Source organism: Drosophila sechellia, chromosome 4 (genome assembly GCF_004382195.2).
Source record: "Drosophila sechellia strain sech25 chromosome 4, ASM438219v1, whole genome shotgun sequence".
In the NCBI taxonomy this organism is placed as follows: domain Eukaryota; kingdom Metazoa; phylum Arthropoda; class Insecta; order Diptera; family Drosophilidae; genus Drosophila; species Drosophila sechellia.
This window is the reverse complement of record NC_045953.1, coordinates 286,563-307,580: the sequence shown is the minus strand read 5'-3', so window position 1 is coordinate 307,580 and position 21,018 is coordinate 286,563. Positions and strand designations below refer to the sequence as shown.

Here is a 21,018-nt window from a genome sequence, read left to right as displayed (position 1 = left end):
TTCAAAAAGTATTGGGATTACATTTTTGATTTTTGTTTTTCCTTTTTTGAGCCAATCTTAACAAATTGTTGTTGAGCATGAAAGCATAGGAAGTAGAAGGATAAGTAAATATAATATTGATTAAAATAACAATTTACGATAATAATTTTAAATTTTTTTTTAGGATTGCGTCAAGATTGTGCGATCCGATCGATGTATCCTTGACCGGTTTCACTGGACGAGTCTATTTCGTCATTCAAATAAGCTGTTTTCCAGCTGAACTATCGTTTTTTGTAATTCATAACACTAGAGCTTTTTAGTTCGATAGTCACATGCAGGTTTCAATTCTAAAATTCTTGTAACTGTTGGTTGAGAAACATTTAACATATAATTTATTAATTGGTATAATTTATTCGAACTTTACGATTTCTATAGACTAAAGAAAAAACTAGCTCCTGGTTATTAAAAAAGATATAAATACCCAAAACTTTTTAACCAACAGAAAAAACAAAAGACCATCTTACTAGCTCGCCGGAAACTAAACAATCTTTCGAACACAATATACTAATAAAGAAAGCTCAATCATTCCCTCAATTGATTTTTATCATACTCGAACCATTATTTAATTCGGATCCACTTAGTATTTATGGCTAACGTGAACAACCCAATTAGGCATACCAAGTCCCTCACAGTTCACTTTATTGGCCTCGACCAAATCCAAACTGTTTTAGATATTTTACATGAGCGTACTATAAATTGACGCAGTCCATTATGCGATAACATTTACCATGTGATAACCACAACATCATTCCAAACAATTGCAACCTTTCCCAAAACACGAAAAACTATGCCCTTCAATTGGTTAGGGCCATATTAGAAGAGCAATGCAACTCCTGACAATGCCATGTTCCAAAATAGATGAAGTAATGACGGAACCATACTAAACGATTACGATGAAAACTTATCTGGAACAACACAGATGTTCACATAGAGGCCACTTAGTTCAGCTATAAAATGATGGTTTGTTTCCAAGCGATTCGGTATCTTGGAATTCCCGTTACTCGTAGAGTAAAATTGTAAACTATAATAAATATAAATATAATTGATACGTTTGATAACTTAAAAAAGTAAGAATTTATTGCTTTAAGAGCGATAGAGAGTCAAGATTACAGATATTAGGATGAAGTCTATTATAGTCAGAACATAATACTCTGTAGGGGTCATGCAACTCATAGTTAGATCTACAATGATTTAGGGTTAGGGGTATGTAGTTTCTAGTGAATATGCTTGGGACAGAGAAGTTCAGGTGACCTACCAAGTCGGGGCTATCAACTTCACCACGAATAAGCTTCACCACGGTTAGCTAGGGAAGGTAAATGAATTAAAAGTAGTCTACTACAAAATGGAGGTAATATAAGGTTTGCATTCCAGTTTAGGCGCAGCTAGGCAAACAGTAAATAGTTTTTTTAAGTGATTTAATCTGATTTAGTCCGAGTGAACTACGTATTGTGGTCTCCAAAAAGGTGGTCCATACTCAAAATTCGGTCGGACTAGCGAAATGAATATGATTTTGGTCATGTTCAATTATCATCAAATTACTTTGACCACCCTTTTACCACCACCAAGAATAATCACCACCAACAAAAGTATGGTCTGAAAATTAGGGTCCAGAAGAGAGGTCATCATAACTATATACTTGGAGCCGTTTAAGTTTAGTTCGGCACCATATTTAAAAGCTATCTAGATCGGACTGTACGCCAATGGCAAGAACTGTACTTATACTGGAGGCATAATTTAACTTCGTCTGAGATTTATTGCTAATGGAAGGTTGTTGATAAATTGTGTAAAAACTAGCGGACCAATGTGGCTCCCCATGTTGCGTCCTGCCATTCAGATAACCTAATATCCAATTTACGAGATCAGCAGGGGCACCTAATAAATCAACTAACTCTGTTAATCATTCTCTTCTTGTAAGGAAACGTGATTAAAGATATCGGAAACAGGGTGGAGAGACGTAACCAAATTGGTTGATCCCTTTTGCGAAAGAATTACCTGTTCTCGTAATCATAAATTTTTTAGTATAAATTAAGTCTAACAGCATATTGAGATTTGTTCTCCCTACAAGCGTTAGAATACTTATTTCAGCATGTTTAAGAAGAGAGAATTATTTAGGCAGAGCGTTGGCTTATCAAAATATAATAGATAAGATAAAAAAATAAAGGAAGAAAAATAATAATTAGTTTGTGATGATTCGTGTTAAATTTTAATTAATATTCAGGGCAGGGCTATCCTTATGTTTTTATGCAGGAAATTATTCCAAGGTATGACTGCCTTAACTTATTTTTGTGTAGTGTAAGAATTAAATATTTTTCACTGCGGCACGCTCCAGCCGCTATCTGATTCTAAATTACATAATAACTGCATTTGATTTTGGTGTTATTGTTATAAGCGTAACTAGTGGTAACTAGTCGAGATATCAGAAACTAAAAAATATAGAAGGTTGATCTGTATGATGATATAGATTCTAGAGACATCGACGAAGCTCAAGCTTGTTGATCCACGTTGCCACGCCCACTGCGGTTTGTGGGCGTTAACAAACCGCACAAAATTGCCACTCCCAAACTTTTGAAAAATGTATTGATATTTTATCACATTTTTATTAGTCATTAGTTTATTAGTTTTATTAGTAAATTTCTATAGATTTGCAAAAAAACACTCTAACGCCCTAAAACCGGCCAAAACTGCCACGCCCACATTGGGTATTTTTTCATTTTGTTCCCCAAGTCCCAGAATATCCCAGAAAAATTATGAAATTTTGAGTTTGCATTTCCACTTGCTGAGTAATGGGTATCTTATAGCCGGGTAAGTCGACTATAGTTTTCTCTCTATTTCTATATGCATAACGTTCTTGTGTATAATCTGTTGGAGAACGTATATATATATATATGTATGCTTTATCCAAACTTTATATCCAGTAATGCCCAGCTATGGTAGCTAGGTAAAAAATTATGACTAACTTTTGACGGACATATTGTCGTATTGCGCGCCCTGTGACAATCCCTTTGACGTTTCCCGATCATTTTACGATCAAGCGACGCTAAGCTTGTGTTGAGTGATGGCTGAAAGGTACGAATCTAATTATTTTTCAGGCATTTCTTATATTTAATCTCGTTATGGTGGAGAGGTTAAATATACGGCGAGCTCTTGTTGGCAACCTGTTGTATGAACATTTTCCTCGGCACAAGTCCTCTTGCAGGACAAGGGCACCAATTTCCTGACGTAACAAAAAAATGCATAACGTAAATTTAAAAGCAATTTTTACATATAAAATAGGCCGCATTTATTGGCATATCACGATTGAACGCAGACTTTTAATTACATCATAATTATCGCTGCCCATGTAGTGACGAATCGAACCAGAGTTTGACTGCTATATGTATATAATTATGTGGTTTTCCAATTATAGCTTTGATTGTATACAACCTTCACGGTGAAAAGAATATTTAAAATGATTGCCAACTAGAAAATAAGGCAGCTTCAGCATACATATATACCCTCTATATATATGCCCTCTTTTATTATTATACCAGTTACTCTTAGAGATTTACTAGATTCGTTGAAAACTATGTACAAGGCAGAAGGAAGTGTTTCCGACAATATAAAGTATATATTCTTGATCAGGGTAAATAGCCGAGTAGATTTGACCCTGTCCGTCCGTCTGTCTGTCCGTCCGTATGAACGTCGAGATCTCAGGAACTATAAAAGCTAGATTTAGCCAAATTTAAAAAATTTTTTTCGCATTTTATTCAACAATGTCTATCGCTATACCAGAAAAATTATGAAATGTTGCGTTCTCATTTACACTAGCTTCGTAACGGGTATGTAATAGTCGGGAAGGTCGACTAAAGCATTCTCTCTTTTTTTTAATTTAGCTGTACCTGTGGCAGCTGTATGATATAATCGTACGATTTTGATAATACATTTTGATATTAAAACAGTAGAAACTTTATCACTTTATGATCAAAACAAACAAAGCTGTTATGTTTTTTCATTCATTACACGGTAATTGTTCGACTGTTGCGGCCCTTCAAAAATTGTACACGTTTGCAACACAAAGCTCCTTAAAACTTATTTAACCCCTACCAGTAAAAGGATTTAAAACTGAGCGAAGGACAATAGGACAGTAGGATATAAATTGTATTTTTTAAAAGACGAATAATGGATAAACATTTTTATAAATTTTTGTATTATTTAGGGTTTATTATATTATTTAGGGTTCTTGGTTTATTCGTCTTGAACTCGAAATTAGGTTCTGTCGTTTGTAAGTTGTTTTTATGGGTATATCCTGTTTATGGATGTTAGATGTAAGTATTTTCATTTTATTCTCAAGCTCGGCGGCATCTGTTCTCAATGTCTTGACACCAACATCTGATGTACTGGTTGGGAGGCTTGATCTGGAAAACTGTTGGTATGACGTTGTAGGCTCTGCGTTAAAAAAATAAGAAAAAGAGATTCAGCGAAGCATTTTGATCTATAACTATAAATTTACCTTGTTTTTTTATAGGCTCCTTGAGACTTATGTGACTTTGTTCAGCAACAGATATTTTGAGACTAGCGGTAAGGATCTCTAAATTTTCATTATGGTTTTTCTTTTTGTCAGAATCGCTATAATCTGTTGGTTTATCTTGCCAATTTTTTAAATTAATGGTATTAAAATCATTGATATTTTCATACCTTAAAATTTATAATGTATCAAAATATTATTATAAAAAAATTAAAATATACAAACCGCTTTCCTTGGATCGGAGGTTCGAGCGAAACATCAGATAAAATGCCTGGTTGAGGGTCTTCTATTTGCTTTTGGGCCCTAAATATACGCGTTAGGTGCATTAGAAACATACATACATAAATAGAAATATTTCTAAATCCTTTACTCTCAACGCTTTTGCCATTTATATGCTAAGACCAACATCCATATGATATGATATGTCCTTGTGAACGTCAAGATCTCAAGGAACAAAAAAGCTAGAAAGTTGACATTGAGCATGCATTTTCGAGATTCACGGACTCAGCGCAGTTTGAAAGTTTCAAAATTGTGAGACTTTTGGGCAGTTTGTAGGCGTCAGAGTGAGAGTGCCAACATTTGCGAGCAAACTTGCGCCGCGTCACTGTCTCTGGAATCTGCATGCTTGATCTTGATCAAGCTGAGATCAAGGCGATCACACGGACGGATATATCAGACGGATATAGGGTCAGAAATATTTAATTCTCAACGAGACTAGTAACCCCGAGTAATGGGTATAATGAGAGAGCAAAGAAAAATTTGAATAACGCGTTTTCAACGAGTATATGTTAGATATTAAGTTTGACCAGAAGATTGTCAATATTTTAATTTTTGTAGTTTTTTGTTTAAGTGTAGATAACAACACATTACAAATAAAAAGCTCTGATGGAAAAAACGGTGGAATAACTATTCTAGTGTCCTTGCATTAACTGTAACAATGATGTTACAAATTGGTTTTAATTTAAATATTGACCTACTCTGGGTAGTGGCAGATTGTGGTAAAGTGGCATTACTTTAGAGCAGTTACACAATGGAAATAATAATAAAAGCTAATGCTGTCCCTATTTGAATCCACAGTATACAGATCACGAACTTAACAGTTAACGGCTCCATAGATTCAAACTCATTGAAATAATAGTAAAACCTCTTGAAACACAAATGGATTCTAATCAGACCTTACCATTCAGTTCCATAGACTTTCGTTGAAATCAGCTCATATAACTTTTCCGGACAAGCTTCCAGTGCTTGTGTATAAATGACATTCAGTAACTCTGCTGATATGTTGAAAATTTCTTCATAGTGATTTATCATGGTTCTAACAAGAATAAAATAGATTAAAATAAATTAACATATATAATTATTTTGTCTTAAACTACTCTTATCCTCTTGAAGCTGAGAAAAATATTTACATAGCATACAAATTTTTTACATAAACACATAAGCAATTGTCATACATTTATTATTGTTTATTACGTAGAGTTCTTGAAAGCAATGTTCTTATTCTTGTCCTAATGACATATAAATTAGTATTTTTGTCCCGACGTATTTATTATTTGAATAGAATTCGTTAAAGACAACTATCTTTATTAACAAATGCGGTACGAACGTAGTTAGAGTTACAAAATTTTACATTATTATCAAATCGTTACGAAGTTGAACTAGTTTTAAGCTTTTCTTTGAAAGTTTAAATCAGTTAAAATGCGTTAAAAACTAAAAAAAATATAGACTTATGTTGCATTATTTGCTTAGATTTGTAATTTAAAAGTTACAAATTAGAGTCACAGCGTGTTCATACAGTCATTGCACCTAAAAATTAATACTTGGTTACATACATCAGTAGGTCGTAGATATCTATAGGCAAACTTCCTAATTACAAAATGATTAGACAAGTGACGGGTATCTGCTGGTTGAGATCCTAGACCATTCTCTTGCTTTCTTTGTGATTTATATTTATAACCTTTTCGATTATTCCTCCAGCAGATATATGTCCTTCGCTCTAACTTATTTTCCTTCCAATTTGAGTTCCTGGCGGAGTCGCAATGGCAATATTTATTTTTTAAGATGACGCATGCGGTAAAAGCGTCACAAGACCATACTTTGTTTGCATTTTTAAAACATTAAGGCACACGAAACTATTCATATGTTGGCAAACAGCAATTAACGAGACAGTAGATTAGGTCTTGAAAATTAGGTAATTAGAAATTGAGGCTACGCTTGTCTCATCAAAGGCAAAAAAAGCAAACAAGTATTTTGCTTGACAAACCTTACTACATTAATGGCATCGCTCATATTTTCTTGCTCTTTGTCCCTTGAAAATGTCAAATGAGTGCTTCGCAAAATATTTGGAGCAAATACTGTAGCTAGATTATTGCTATCCATTTTATTTCCAATCGTTAAACAACATCCCTCTGTAGACCATATATCATCGCTGTGTGCTGCCACTTTAGCTAGAAATACTAGTAAGACGTACAACGTGTCTCTGTGTGGGATGGGAAGTAGTCTTATCAAATGTGATATAGCCTCTAGTTGCAAGCGTCGATTCCGAATACCTGAAATTTGTTTGGTTAATTCTGAATGCTTACGCAAGCTTACAATACATGCGTTGTGTTTTTAAAAACGTTAAATAGAGTGTGTTGCAAAGTAGTGGTTCCGGAAGATCACGTAGAAATTCTTTAAGCAGTGTGGCAACATCATGTGGGCATGTATCAACAGAAATCCCAAAATAAATATCTTTATCGAAATCCTCCCGCAACTAATAAATAAATCGGATATAGAAATATAACAAAATGGTTTAAGTGAATTTCCACCACTTACTTGCTTTACTCTTTTTTTGGATGTGCTCACCCGGAAGAGTCCAACCTGTTGCAATCCGTTCTCTTCTAAATAATCAATACAGTTGTTTACGAATATTGGTACCATTAATTGTGAATGCTCTTGATAGGGCTTAACGAAATTAAGTTCAGTGTCTTCATTTTCAGACTGAGATAGCGATGCTAAAGGCTTTGATATATTTGAAAAGGAGCCTCTAACATATGCAGAAAGTTCCGTGTTTCCGTATTCAAGGGATTTTGATGGTAAGCTTTCACATGACCTTACCTGAAAACAAGAAAATATGCCAACATCCTACAATTTTTATATGAACTAAAACTATATTGAACTGGCGTTAAAGGGAGCTGAACCGTTCAGCGGATTATAAATCGGAGCGCTGATTTATTTCGAGAATGAACCAGGATCGGCTTAATAAAAAATAAGAGCTAATGGTTAGTCGAGTCCCTCGACTATCAGATACCAGTTACTCAGCTAGTGGAAGTTAGAACACAAAATTTCATCATTGTTCAGGCATATCGATAGACATTGGGCGCTGCGTGTCTATGTGTCTATAGAATCTGTTTGCTTAATCTCAACCTTCTACCTTTTATAATTCCTGAACATGATAGTTTTCGGCCTTCATATGGACGGACTCGGCTATTGATCCTACTCAAGAATATATATTTTATACGGTCGGATACTTTTCAACGAATCTAGTATACCCATTTACCTTATGAGCAACGCGTATAAATATAACTACCTTTGCAGCTTAGAATGAAAATGGAATTGTTGTATATTAATAAAAATAAGCCCAGGTTCGCACCAAAAATTAGTTTTAGAGATCGACCAGATGGATCGCAAGTCGGATTTTAATAGTCCAGTATTACAACTAAGATACCCGTTATTCAGTTAGTAGTATCAATAGCCAAGTCCATGTACATACGTCTTCGTATGAACGCTTTGATCTCCATAAAGTCAAGAATGTTTGCTTTGGATTCTAGTTTGCCACGCCCAGTATAACATAACACTCAAACATTTTGATATTTTTTATTATTGTATTAGTCTTGTAAATTTCTATCGATATGCCAAAGGCATTTTTGCACTAACGCCCACAAACCTCCCAAAACTGCCACGCCCATACCTTTCAAAAATATTTTCATTTGTTTTCGTTTTAAAAATGGTCCTGCCAAACTGTATGGGACTACCAAAAACATAATGGCCACTTTCCATTTAAAACTACGCTAATGTTATAAAAATGTTATATTAAAAAAAAATTTAATTATTTATTAATTTGTCAGAGAAATGTTGAAATTTATCTTTTACTAGAAACAAAACGTTGTTTCTTTACTGCGACCACCAAGAGGGAGGCACTTATATTGTATTTCTTAAGGTTCAACTTGGAGTAATACTTTTAATATCTCCTTGTGGTTGTAAACTAATCGGTCCAGGTGGAATTACTGGCTTGCAGCTGCACAACATGCGTCACGGATTAATCGGAGTGCATCGAATCCTTTTTATCGGCCGATCTTAACAACATTTGTGGGCTCAGTGCGATCGACAGCCGATGAATGGTAAATTACTGTTGATCAGCTCGCCAAAACTGCAGTTCAGTCCCTTTAAAAGGCATCTTTAGTTTGGCGCATGAACGATTTCGCAACATCCTTCACAAAAGTATTTTAGATTTGGAGCCTTGGATCCATTTCAATGCACATTCAACAAACTATTTTATTGTTTATATAAATATATATATGTATATATGTATATATGTGTATATTTTTTTTATCTACAATACAAAGCAAGATAGAACGGTTAAGTCGATTATAAGATACTGATTACTCATCTTGGAATCTTTAGAGAAATTTAAACATTTTGTTAAAAAATATTAAATGATATTTGAAAATGCATTTATATGAATACATTCTTCTTCTTTATGAACATGTATTTCCAACTTAAATTGCTCGCAGTACTTCATAAATCTTTATAAAATTATTAAACACTTCTATTTTATAAAAAAATTATCTTTTTTATCTCCAACAATTACTCGTCCTCTAGACTCCCATACAGTTATACAGCTATGATGCAGTCAGACATATACTCCCGCAAAGCATCCGCACAGGATCATTGTGCAATTATCATTCATATCATGTTGTCCACCTTGGGTGTTGTTGTTTTTATCCAATTGTTCATCAATCTCAGCATGTGGTCGGTAACAATAGAAAATCTTCATGTGCAGATATGGAGGCTTACTTCTTAACCACCTGAACTTACATATATCGGTCACCGCCTAGGTCCTTAATAATTTCAAAGGAACTATTAAATAAAGATAGTAGAATTCATCTTCCAACACTGGAAACTCTTAGTGAAAGCACCTAGTAAACAGCTTATGTATGGAAAGCAGATCGATAGAAGTGAATAAGAACATTACATAGAGTAAATAAACAACGGGAAGTTACATGATAGGCAGCAAATTATGAAATTTCTTGAACATTCCTTTTAGGGCGTTCCTGGCGACGCCCTTGTCTAGATGTACCTTTCGCTCCCCTCTTCTATACTCAATGCTTAATGTACATTTTCTTACAATGCCAGACGCAATATTTTTGATCGCCATAGAAAGAAGGGCAAGCAGAATGTCAAGAAACGGTACTTACGAAAAGCAAATGACGAAAAGGATAGAAACTGGTAGAGAAGGGCGTTGTTGTTGGCTTTTTCCGTTTCTATTCAGTTGCATTTTCAATTTTGAATCGCCAGGATCGAAAGTGTGTTCTTAGAAATTTAACACCGACTTTCAGGTTTGTATTTTACAAGTAAGTAGCAATTAGCTAATAATATTTGTAAATATTAAATTTAAATTAATTTATGCGTTTTTCATTTCGTTTTGTTTCTTTTCCGTTATATTTTCTTTTACGTCGACGAATGCGATGGCTCAAAAACTCGATGTCTTTTCGCGCTAATTGAATCAGAAAAGATGTGATGTTTTTGCAAATATGTATGTGCATGGCAAAATGCCATCCTGCCGGAATATCAAGATAAAATGCTATATTCAAGTCCCAGACTATCAGATTCCCGTAACTTAGCTAATGGAAGTAAGGAAGGAGAAGGAAGGAGAAGGAAGGAAGGAGAATTTTTAACATTTTCTGAAATATCGGAAAAAATTGGTAAAAAAAAATAAATAATAAAATACAAAAAAAATTTAACATGAAAAAATATCAAAACCTTTTTCAAAAATGTGGGCGTGGCAGTTTTTGGGCGGTTTGTGGGCTTTAGAGGGGGCCTGAATTTTTTGGTAAATCTATTGAAATTTCCAAGAAATCTGAAAAAAATTAAAAAGAGATCTTAAGAGAGATCTTTACGTTAATACGGACGGATGGAGATGGCCAGATCTGACGGAGATGGCCATATTGGCTCGGCTATATTGATCCTGATCACGACTATATAGACGCTTCCTTCTACCTGTTACATAATTTTCACCGAATCTAGTATAGCTTTTTACTCTACTAGTAAAGAGTATAAAAATTGTCAGAGTATAGCACTTACATTATCATTAAGCTTCAAAACACTTCCTGGGCTACTACCACTTCCACGAAACATTGACATAAGTGAATACTTTGATCTGTCTTCTATAATAACGTTCCGTTTGCTGTCTCTTGCTAAGCAACATTCCAATGAGGTTCCGAACAATACTGAGCGAGCATCTTGAAATGTAATGCGTTTTAATTATTTTCAAAATGATAATTGAGAATAATAGGCTGATGCCATAAATTCACTTACTGTGATCATCTTTCTTTCCATTATCAAAGAAACTTGTAGTCAAGGATTTTTTTTTAGGCGCAGATCGTCGTTTTTGTGGCGATATCTTCATATCTATTATTTAAATGGGAAAAAATATGGTAATAGTTATTGGCTTTATTTTTAGAATATGTTATAATTGATTAGATAAAGAAATTATCTTATACATATGTATGTTTCTTCAGCTGTTACATATTTTTTAAGAAATCATTTAAAACCTTTTGTCCTACGAGTACAGGGTATGACCAAAGACACTAGAATATTCTAGTGTCTTTGGTATGACAAACAAGCTTTTAATCAGTTAAATTTAACTAACCTTCATTATTTCCAATATTTAGTTCCTGAATTTTTTCTAAGGCAAAATTTTTTACCATATCGGATTCTATTTTTGACAGCCTTGTCAAATTTGTCTCCACTGTTTGAAAAGATTCACCATACTCTGATATCCATAAAAAATGTTCCTGAAATTGATTTAAAATGTTTTAGTATTTAATTTAAAATACAAGTTAAATTTTCTCACCGACGGATACCATTTTAGAGTTGGTATAGAGCTCTTTGAGTAACTCCGTTTATTGTGGCTTTTGGATCGACTCCGCCACATTCGTTTTGCTACAAATTGACCCACATTTGATAACGACTTTGACTTCTGCATACTTGCCGTTGCATGACTCTGATCTGAAAATAGTAGCAAGTCAAGCTAATTTAGCAGGATGCGATAATGTTATTCTCTACCAGATATATTTTTTGGCAATCTTAATATAAATTCTAATTTGAATTGTTTATTACATTGTAACTCTTGAATTTGGCATTTAGAAACACGACAACACACGTTTTTTACAAGAACTACCATATTTTGCATCATAAAGTTTGATGTGTGTGACAAAACATTTTTTCAGATTTTCAATCCAAAGTATTACGGGACTTTTTCCAACAGCCATTGAATTGCGAAAAGGACACACATATTTTAAGTATTTTAGGGAAAAGGTTATCAACACAATTTAATAATTTATTGTTGTATAGATTAAAAGAAAATATATATACATATATATACAGCAACTGTTAAGGGAAAATGATTCGTTAATACCACATCCTTATATCTTAATTTTTGCACTCGTTGCTCATAAAATATCTAAAAGGCATTTTCTTACGTAATATATTATATTATATTATTATTATTTTTATTTTTTTAATATATATATTATTTTTTGCAGATAAGTGGCGCTAGTGACAGAAGTGGTAAAGTATAGTATGTTGTTGACCTCAACCATACCCAACTACGTGACAAAAATGGTTAAAATATCAAACAAATCTTAAACCTTTTGAAAGATAACTAAATGTCAATTAGAAACCGTCTCTTAAGTATTGCTTGCACTCTCTGCGCTGCCTGTATGTACATCGGAAATTTGGGAACGTGTTGAAAAAAGACTTAATCTAAAGTTCTTCTTTCCAAGGAAAATAATAAATTATAATTAAACAACAAATAAATTAGATAAAAGCTTTGAATAATAGAAAGCATCTTTTAGTGCATTGAGTTGTATTCTTTTGGAGAAGTTAACGAAAACGATAAATTCGAGCAAGTCGATTGCTCAAAGTCTTCCAATCGTGTATGCTCGGGTACAAGCCGGAACAACAGCAGCAGACTAAGGTCTTCTCTAATGCTTAGTTCAGCCATTAAGACTGCAACGGTATATAAATTAATTAAATAAAATGCACTTATACTTACTGGAATCTGGCAATGTGTTAAAATAGTTTCCAGCATTGATATGTCCGTGCAAAATATTTGAAATAAATTGAGAACTTGAAGAGAGTAGTCCACTGGAAGTCCGTATAGCCTTTTCTAACTTTGAATGACTAGTCGGCGAAGTAGGTGCAGAAGTGCACTTGGAATATGAAGAGGTGTTTGCAGGACTTGCGATTTGTAAAGGATGCACCTTTCTGCTTATTTCTGTTGGATTTTTTTCCCTCTCTAACTGTATCTGACTTCGCTCATCCTCTAATCTTAACCATTCTAAGTGAGCGTTTTTAAGATTCAAAGATTCGTTTCCCCGTATAAAATCCAAAGCTATGAGAGGCCAAGCACTTAACGTTTGTACAGCCTTGTGTAATCCGGCACTTATTCCCGGTGGATTTATTACGCCCTTTGCTTTGATATTTCTCAGGTTCTTATCATAGTTAATTGATTTAAATCGGTTTGAATCAGAATCTTGCATACTTTTTTTTCTTGCCATGTTCAAATACCGTTTAATCGTATCGCTAACTGACTGTGAAATATCTTCGTCAAGTGAACTTTTTCTACATATTAAATGAGAAGATTTTGAACAGTCTTGTTTAGTGGGCTCTTCAAATAATTTTAAGGTATTATAGCAATTTTTAACCATTAAGTTGTACTGCTGCGCCAAAGTTTTTAACTCGCTTAGTTGAATAAAATTAGTTTGAGTTCCACAGGTTTTCTGGATTCTTTCAACGCTGTGTCCATTTGAATTAAGTTTGTTTTTAAGCTCAATGTTTTGCGGTGCCTTATTGAGGTCTAAATAAAGTTCTGTTTTTGGGCTTGGTAAAATTGGTTTGGTATCACATTTCATTAGAGAAAAGAAATTTTCATGTAGTAACTTATCGCTTCTTTTACTATCAGTGTTACCTCCAGATATTTCCTTTCCATTTTTTATTAAGCAAGACAATGAAGTCGAAATATTAGCTTTATAAGGATCTTTGGAATGTAGCGTCCTATGGAGCTGTTGTTTCTTAAGCGCGCTATAGATTTTTTTCAAAAGAACTTTGTCTTCCAGAATGTTTAGTGGAGCATCGCCAAACTTAAACTGAATTCCTTCATGTGTAAATAAAGGGCAATTAGATAACAATTTAAGAAGGGACAAGAGTTCTGTTTGAATCGATGTACCGGATGATATCACTTGATGGTTGTCACCCTTGTTTTTGAAGTTTGGCCTTTGTGCACTGGGTGATGATGTTTGGTCTGGCCGAACTGTTTTAGTTCCAAGTAAAGTTGTGGTTTTGTATGCATCACGAAGTTTAAGATAAGTCTGCAATAATTCAATGACTCGATCGGCAATATGATAATCTTTGGTTGCATCAACTATTTGTTTTCTGCGGCTAGCACTTGCATGCCTCAACAATGGCTTTAATCTCCGCTTAGAACAGCTAAATGCTCCTGGGTATGATGTTCTTCGACTCCATAAAATAAAACTTGGTTCAGATAAACACACCTGTTGAAATTGATCTTCAATTAGGTCATGATTACCTGACCCTGTTTGGTATCCATCAGGAATTAGCTTACGGCCTGCATCTGTCATATATCTCCAGGTTTTTCGAGTTAGAAGCCAGCGCTCTCGCTTTTTTTCCTTGTCTTTTGTGCTGCGACGATGCACTTTATTTGGAGAAGCAAATCCTTCGGAGTGCTTACTCGCAAAAATCATTGGCTTACGCATGCTGGAGGCATCTAAACAATGTGGGTCTTCTAATGGCAACGACCATATTTTCGATACGTCGTTAACCTCGTCAAGTGCTAAATCTAACGGCCCCGACCTTTTTTTAACGGCCGCGATGGGGCTTCTCAAGCAGTTCACAGATTCTTGGTTTTGTTTTGGACATTCCATATTTTACGCTGAAACAGAGATTAAACTTGGTGGCGCATACTTTTATTGCGATTACTTTTTTATTGCGATTTAATTATAATAGAGGTGTTAGGAGTACACATGTTTAAGTTTCACATTCATTCGGATACATATCAATTGTCATATTTTCACAACGATATTTTCAAAAGGCAGGTTAACAATTATACGGAGAGTTGCAAAGTAATATACTAGGTAAACACACAAATTTATTTATAAATGCGTACACATATTTGCTTTTCTCAGGAGAGATTGCGTATATATACAATAGAATTTGTATCTACATATGTGAGTGACTTTATTTATATTTCAAGGCACACAATATTTATATTGGAATTCTGGAATAATCAGTACTTCTGTATAAATTTTTCAACAGATAGTAACTTCGACACCTTGAGGTTTACGATTATTTATTTGTTGATTTCATTTTATATTTCATATTATTAATATTATTAATTTCCATTATTTTCACTCTTAAGCCTCGCAAAATAACACAAAATGCCTGGTGAGATGGCGTGTACATAATACGAGAAGCAACATTATTTTCAGAAAAAAACATAAAAATATTTCGAAGTTCACGAGATATTATTTTTGAATGTATTTATGGTGCACGAGCATCCCGCTTGTGATCGACTATGTACATATACACGTTCTGAAAACAAACTCAAGAACATGGACACTTTTTAAATTTATATTTACAAACAAGAATTGTACAAAAATATATTTTTTTTTTTTTTTTTTTTTTTTGCTTTTCTTTTATTTATTGAATCTTCTTGTATAAGAACTAACAATAAGTTTAAAAATCTTAACTATAACAAGTATTTTTTGAACAGTTGTATTATTTTTCCAACTGTTCTATGATTAAGCGGCCCTAATAATTTATTCGCTGGGTTGGTAGGTCCTTTCGCCGGAGTCGGGAACGGCTGCTGAGCTGGATTAGACCTCGCGCTAGGTGGTTGGGGTGCGTGTAAAGCTTGCTATGGTATTTTTCCTTAAGTTCCGTGATTGCGTTGGTAACTGATGGGATATTTAAGTCTCTTTGGATGTTTTCACTCCGAACGTACCACGGTGCCCCAGTGATGGTTCTCAGGATCTTTGATTGTGCTCGCTGTATGATGTCAATATTGCTGTTGCTGGCATTGCCCCATAACTGTGAGCCATAGGTCCAGATAGGTTTCAATACAGAATTGTAGAGCAAGACCTTGTGGTCTAGGCTGAGCGGAGAACCAGAGTTGATGAGCCAGTGTAAGTTGTTGGCTTTGAGTTTAAGTTGGGTTTTTTTGGCTTCAATGTGCCTGCGCCATGTGAGTCTTCTGTCAAGGTGTACTCCTAGGTATGCTACCTCATCTGCTTTCGGGAGTGGTATGTTGTTCAACAAGAGCGGAGGACAGTCTTGTCTGTTTAGCGTAAACGTCACGTGCTTGCATTTTTGCTCGTTTACTTTTATTCGCCAGTCAGAGAGCCACTTCTCAATGTCGATGAGGTACAGTGCCAACTGTGCTGTGGCTTGGATAGGGGACCTTGAACGGCTAAGGATAGCTGTGTCGTCGGCAAATGTGGATACCGTTAAGCGACTATTTGTAGGGATGTCGGCTGTATATATGAGGTATAATGTTGGCCCAAGAACGCTGCCTTGGGGGACTCCAGCCTCAATTGTATGATCAGTGGAAGTGGCAGTGTTGCACCGCACTGCAAACTTTCTGTTATAGAGGTAAGACTTTAGAAGTTTGTGTGTGCTTTCGGGTAGGGATGTTTTAATTTTAAACATTAGGCCGTCGAGCCAGACTCTGTCGAATGCTTGGGATACGTCTAAAAATACTGCTGTACAGTATTCGCGATATTCAAATGCAGTTCTTATTTCCGTTGTAATACGATTCACCTGTTCAATGGTTCCATGGCTTTCGCGAAATCCAAATTGGTGGGCTGGGATTATATTGTGGTATATCAGATGTTGATTAAGTCGGATCAGCAGGCATTTTTCAAATAGTTTCGAAATACATGAGAGTAGACTTATTGGTCTGTAAGATGAAGCGACTGTGTGGTTCTTACCAGGCTTTGGAATCATTATGATAATCGACCTCTTCCATCGTTGTGGAAAGTAACCAAGTTTGGTGATGGCATTAAAGAGCTTGGTTATGTAGCGAACTGCAGAATGTGGCAGCTGGATGATCATTTCCGGTGTTATAAGGTCGCAGCCGGGGGATTTTTTCGGGCTGAGATTGTCTTTGATTATTTTAGTTACTTCTTTAGGGCGAAACACAATTGGGGTGTGTTGCTGGTGGCAGTTTACGGGATAGGACGGTAGCGCGAATGTGCTAGTAGCCTGGTTTGGCGTGAACACATTTTGTAGGTGAGCGGCAAATGTGGTGGCTCTGTCTTCATCACTACGGGCCCAGCCACCTGAGGAATTCCTTATCGGCAAAACGGTTTCAGTCGGTGGGCGAAGAGTTGAGAGGGCTCGCCACAGTGACTTTTGTTTTGTGCCTGTTGGTGTGAGTTGCTCTATGTATCGGCGCTGATCGTCGTCCTCTTCTTGTTTCAGAGCGTTGGCCAGTTTCCGTGTGGCTACTTTTAGCTTTTGTTTTGCAGTTGGGGATCTGGAGGATTGCCATTCTCTGCGTAAGCGTCGTTTTACGTGGACGAGTTGCTCGATTTGTACGTTGGTCTTTTTTGAATTAATTGTATTATTTGTTATTTTGGGCGTTGCAGTAAGAGCTGCTGCAGTAAGGATGGATTGCAATGCACACGTGCAGCTCTCTATATCAGATTCAGTATTGAGTTTTGGGTTTAGCTCAATATGTGAACTTATATATTTTTTATACCTGAGCCAGTTTGTTTTGTGGGAAGTCAGTCTGGATGGTGGTTTAACGTTTTCTGCGTGCCGGCGGAGGTGAATTAGTACAGGCGAGTGGTCAGATGACAGATCCGGCAGACATTCAGCTTTAACCAAACTGCGGGAAATATTTTTCGTAACTGCGAAGTCGATCAGGTCAGGCAGCTTATTGAGGTCTGATGGCCAGTATGTAGGACTCCCGGGGGAAACATGGTCGAGTTTATTAGTGGCTTTAATTATAGTCTTATAAAGCTGTTTTCCTTTTGGGTTCACAAGTCGCGATCCCCAGTGAGTGTGTTTAGCGTTGTAGTCGCCTGCTGCAATGAAGTGTGGCCCTAGTGCTTGGAAGAAATCCAGGAATTGATCTTCTAATACTGTGAAACGGGGGGGGCAGTATACGGCCGCTAGTGTAAGGAGAGTGTTGTCTTCCAGCTGAATGTTGATGGATGTGGCCTGAAGATGATTTTCCGCAAATTCTTTGTAAAAGTGGTGCTTCATACGGTTCCTTATGAGTATGGCGGTGCCACCGTGTGCTTTTCCGTCGGGATGATTTGTACCGTAGAAATGGTAGTCTCTTATTTGGAAATTGTATTTGCTTGTGAGATGAGTTTCCGAAAAAAGCATAACGTCGATATGCTTCTCATGTAGGAATTGAGCTAGCTCAAGTTTGCGCTGTGAGACGCCATTGGCGTTCCACGTAGCTATGCGTAAGGTAGCCATTGTTTATTTGTTTTGTTGGGCTACAAGCATTTGTATCAAAAGGTTTTGATTACGCATCATGTCTTGGATGGTGGTCTTCATGAATGTCATAAATTCCATCATGCTCTGTTGTAAGGCTTGGATCATAGCTTCAGTTTTTGTTTCCTGCTGCGCAGCTGGGCTATAGTTTTGTTGTGTGTCTAATTTTGTGTACACTTCATGTGGAGTTCGGGAATTTTGGGTTGGAGGCGTCATACCTGATTTTAAAACGTTTGCAAATGTTGTCTTGTTAGTGTTGGATGTAGGCCAGGGAGCGAAACTTGCTGCTTTCGAGAAAATTACTTCAGGGTTTGTCTCTGATGGTATCAGCGTAGCTGTTCCTTGGTGTGCCCGCGCCGTGTTCATTCTTTTGTGAAGACGGGTTTTCAGCTCTTTGTAGATTGGACAGCCTCTGTAGTTTGCTGTGTGATTGCCCCCACAGTTATTGCATTTTTTCTCACATGCATTTTTTTTGTTAGTTTGACACTGTTTGGAGTCGTGGAGATCTCCACAGACTACGCACACCGGGCGAAGTGTACAATACGACCTTGTGTGGCCGTACTCTTGGCAGTTTGTACATTGTACAGGAGCGATACGTTTGTGCGGCTCTTCTACCGTGATCCTACGGTGCAGAAGGAGCTGGAGTTTGTAAATTGGGTGAACCTCGTTTTTTCTAAGAGGCTTGTTTTCTGGTTCAAGCTCAATCTTGAAGAGTGGTTGGGGTTGCCTGTTTCTGTTTTTGATATTGAACACGCTTTTGGCGTAAAATCCCTTTTCCTTTAGCGCCTCAGTTATCTCTTCGGGCGTAACATCAGACTCAATGCCCTTCAGGACTACTTGCAGACCCTTGCTGCTTTTAAGCTGGTAGGTGTAGAAGCCTATTTTTTGTGCGGTAAAATAGTTTGTGACTTTTCTGTAGTTGTCCTCCGTTTTCGTCTGAAGTTTGATTTCATTGATAGTACCTCTTACGAGGGGAATTATATGAAAGCTATCTTTTCCAATAAGGCCAATCAAAGTATTTACAAAACCGCTTGTGCTCTTCTCGCGGATGTATATTGGCGGAGGTTTTGTTTTCTTCGGTTCGATATCAACGGATCCCAGCGGCACGTCCTCAGCGGTATCTACCAGCAAGGCAAATCTGTTGGTATTTGCAGGGGCTACATTTTTGATCAAGGTAGAATTGTCGCGTGTATTTTTCGGCTTGTTTTCCAGATCTGATTTTTCCGGGCTGAGCTTTCGCTTTATTGTAATGTAGCGGTCCATTCCAGTTTGCCAGGTCGACCCAGCTTTTTTGTTTACGTTTTCGTTTAGTTTTGTTGGTAGTGCAGCAGTACCGTTTATTGCTTGCGTTTTTGCTTTCGCTGACTCAGTCAGAGCGTGAGCGGGTGCAGCCGATAACGAGGTAGAGCGGGCTGTCGGTCTGTCTCCAGCTGTTGTTGTTGGAGGTAGCGGAGGTAGCGGGGCTTCTGTCGGAGCTAGGAGAGCGGGGGAGCAGGAGCGCGCTCTTTCTTGATTTGTTGGTAGAATAAGGTTTTTTGGGCTATGGGTTATTGACCGCTCGATGTCTGCGTTTGGGATTGTCGGTGAGACGTAGGAGAAGTACGCGTTGTTGCGTTGAATTGAGAGCCGACGTTCGTCTTGCTCGCGCTGTCGCTGAGCGCGAGTGTCGTTCTGACTCATAGTTTTATAATTTAAGATAACAAATCACTAAATAATTAAGCGATCTTGCATCGCATAGAGCGTCTCTTTCGCTTTCGGATTTTTTATTTAGTTTACTTTTTTTGGCGTTCACTTCACTCAAAACAACCGATTTTGTGCGGAGCTCGGTAAAAACGTCTTCACACTTCGGCGGTCGAAATATATGAATACAATTTCATTTAATACCTTGTTTTCCTAATTTTTGTGAATATCTAAATTTAATTTGAATTGCTATTTGCATTTGCAATTAATGTACTGTTATTTAAAAATAATACTACTATTGCGGAAGAGCTAATGAAAAATTTCGTTAGGTCAATGTAAATACCTCGACCTGAAATGTTGTTACCTTCTATAAGGAAAAAAAGTATACACTTTTGCAGATGTTTAGTCCGAAGCGTATGATTTGGCCATATGTACATATGTGTCAAGTTCTGTGCAAGCTGCTAGTTGATAAGTTATCGTTTTACCTGTGTAAAGCTACATTTGGAAATTAAAAAAACACATAGATGTTGACAAGGACGGGACAAGTTTGCAAGAGAGCGAAACTGAACTTTATGTGCCCTAAACTAACTTACACTAATCTTCAAAGAAGGCAACTTCAAATAAAAACCAGAAAACATGCTATAGTCGAGATCCCCGACTATCAGATACCCGTTACTCACCTAGTGTGAATGCGAACGCGGAATTTCATAATTTTTTTGAGATATCGATAGATATTGGGGAATAAAATAAGAACAAATTTAACAATAGTTCAAAAGTGTGGGAGTGACCGGCTTTAGGGCGTTAGAGTGGGCGTCGCTAAATCGATAGAAATTTACAAGACTAATAGGAATGTTTTTTTTTTTTTTTGTTCGCATAGATATAGAATTGGTCAGTTCCAAGGCTACTACACATACATAGTCGGACAGACATCACGAATATATGGTCGAAAACGTTTCCTTCTCGATATCAAACACTTCTCAGTGAATCTAGTATATCCCTTTAAT

At 36.4% G+C, this 21,018-nt stretch overlaps 1 protein-coding gene across 7 annotated transcripts; it reads right to left on the bottom strand.

The window, feature by feature from the left end:
• Positions 1–4,218: 4,218 nt before the first annotated feature.
• LOC6619446 (rho GTPase-activating protein 6) lies at positions 4,219–20,489 on the bottom strand. 7 transcript variants are annotated; one of them, XM_032723920.1, is made up of 12 exons: positions 20,379–20,489; positions 11,658–11,812; positions 11,454–11,598; positions 11,120–11,212; positions 10,886–11,043; positions 7,358–7,639; positions 7,145–7,295; positions 6,807–7,092; positions 5,724–5,858; positions 4,769–4,846; positions 4,529–4,713; positions 4,219–4,464 (listed from the first exon to the last, which is right to left on the bottom strand). In XM_032723920.1, the coding sequence occupies exons 1-12, from the start codon at positions 20,449–20,451 to the stop codon at positions 4,250–4,252; spliced, it is 1,956 nt and encodes a 651-aa protein (XP_032579811.1). In that variant the 5' UTR covers positions 20,452–20,489; the 3' UTR covers positions 4,219–4,249. The 7 variants fall into 7 exon arrangements, with proteins under 7 accessions (XP_032579811.1, XP_032579808.1, XP_032579812.1 ...); XM_032723917.1 differs by lacking the exon at positions 20,379–20,489 and adding an exon at positions 12,861–15,371; XM_032723918.1 differs by lacking the exons at positions 4,219–4,464; positions 20,379–20,489 and adding an exon at positions 12,861–15,374 and having other exon boundaries at positions 4,565–4,651.
• Positions 20,490–21,018: the final 529 nt, after the last annotated feature.

What these genes read in the sequence shown, in the direction of transcription:
- LOC6619446 (XM_032723917.1), bottom strand. Translation starts at nt 14,748, where the DNA reads ATGGAATGTCCAAAACAAAACCAAGAATCTGTGAACTGCTTGAGAAGC. An exon ending in TTTTGAAGCTTAATGATAAT is followed by an intron (nt 7,640 to 10,885) that starts GTAAGTGCTATA and finishes TCTTGTTTTCAG; the next exon opens with GTAAGGTCATGTGAAAGCTT. An exon ending in CCTCCGATCCAAGGAAAGCG is followed by an intron (nt 4,714 to 4,768) that starts GTTTGTATATTT and finishes ATAAATTTTAAG; the next exon opens with GTATGAAAATATCAATGATT.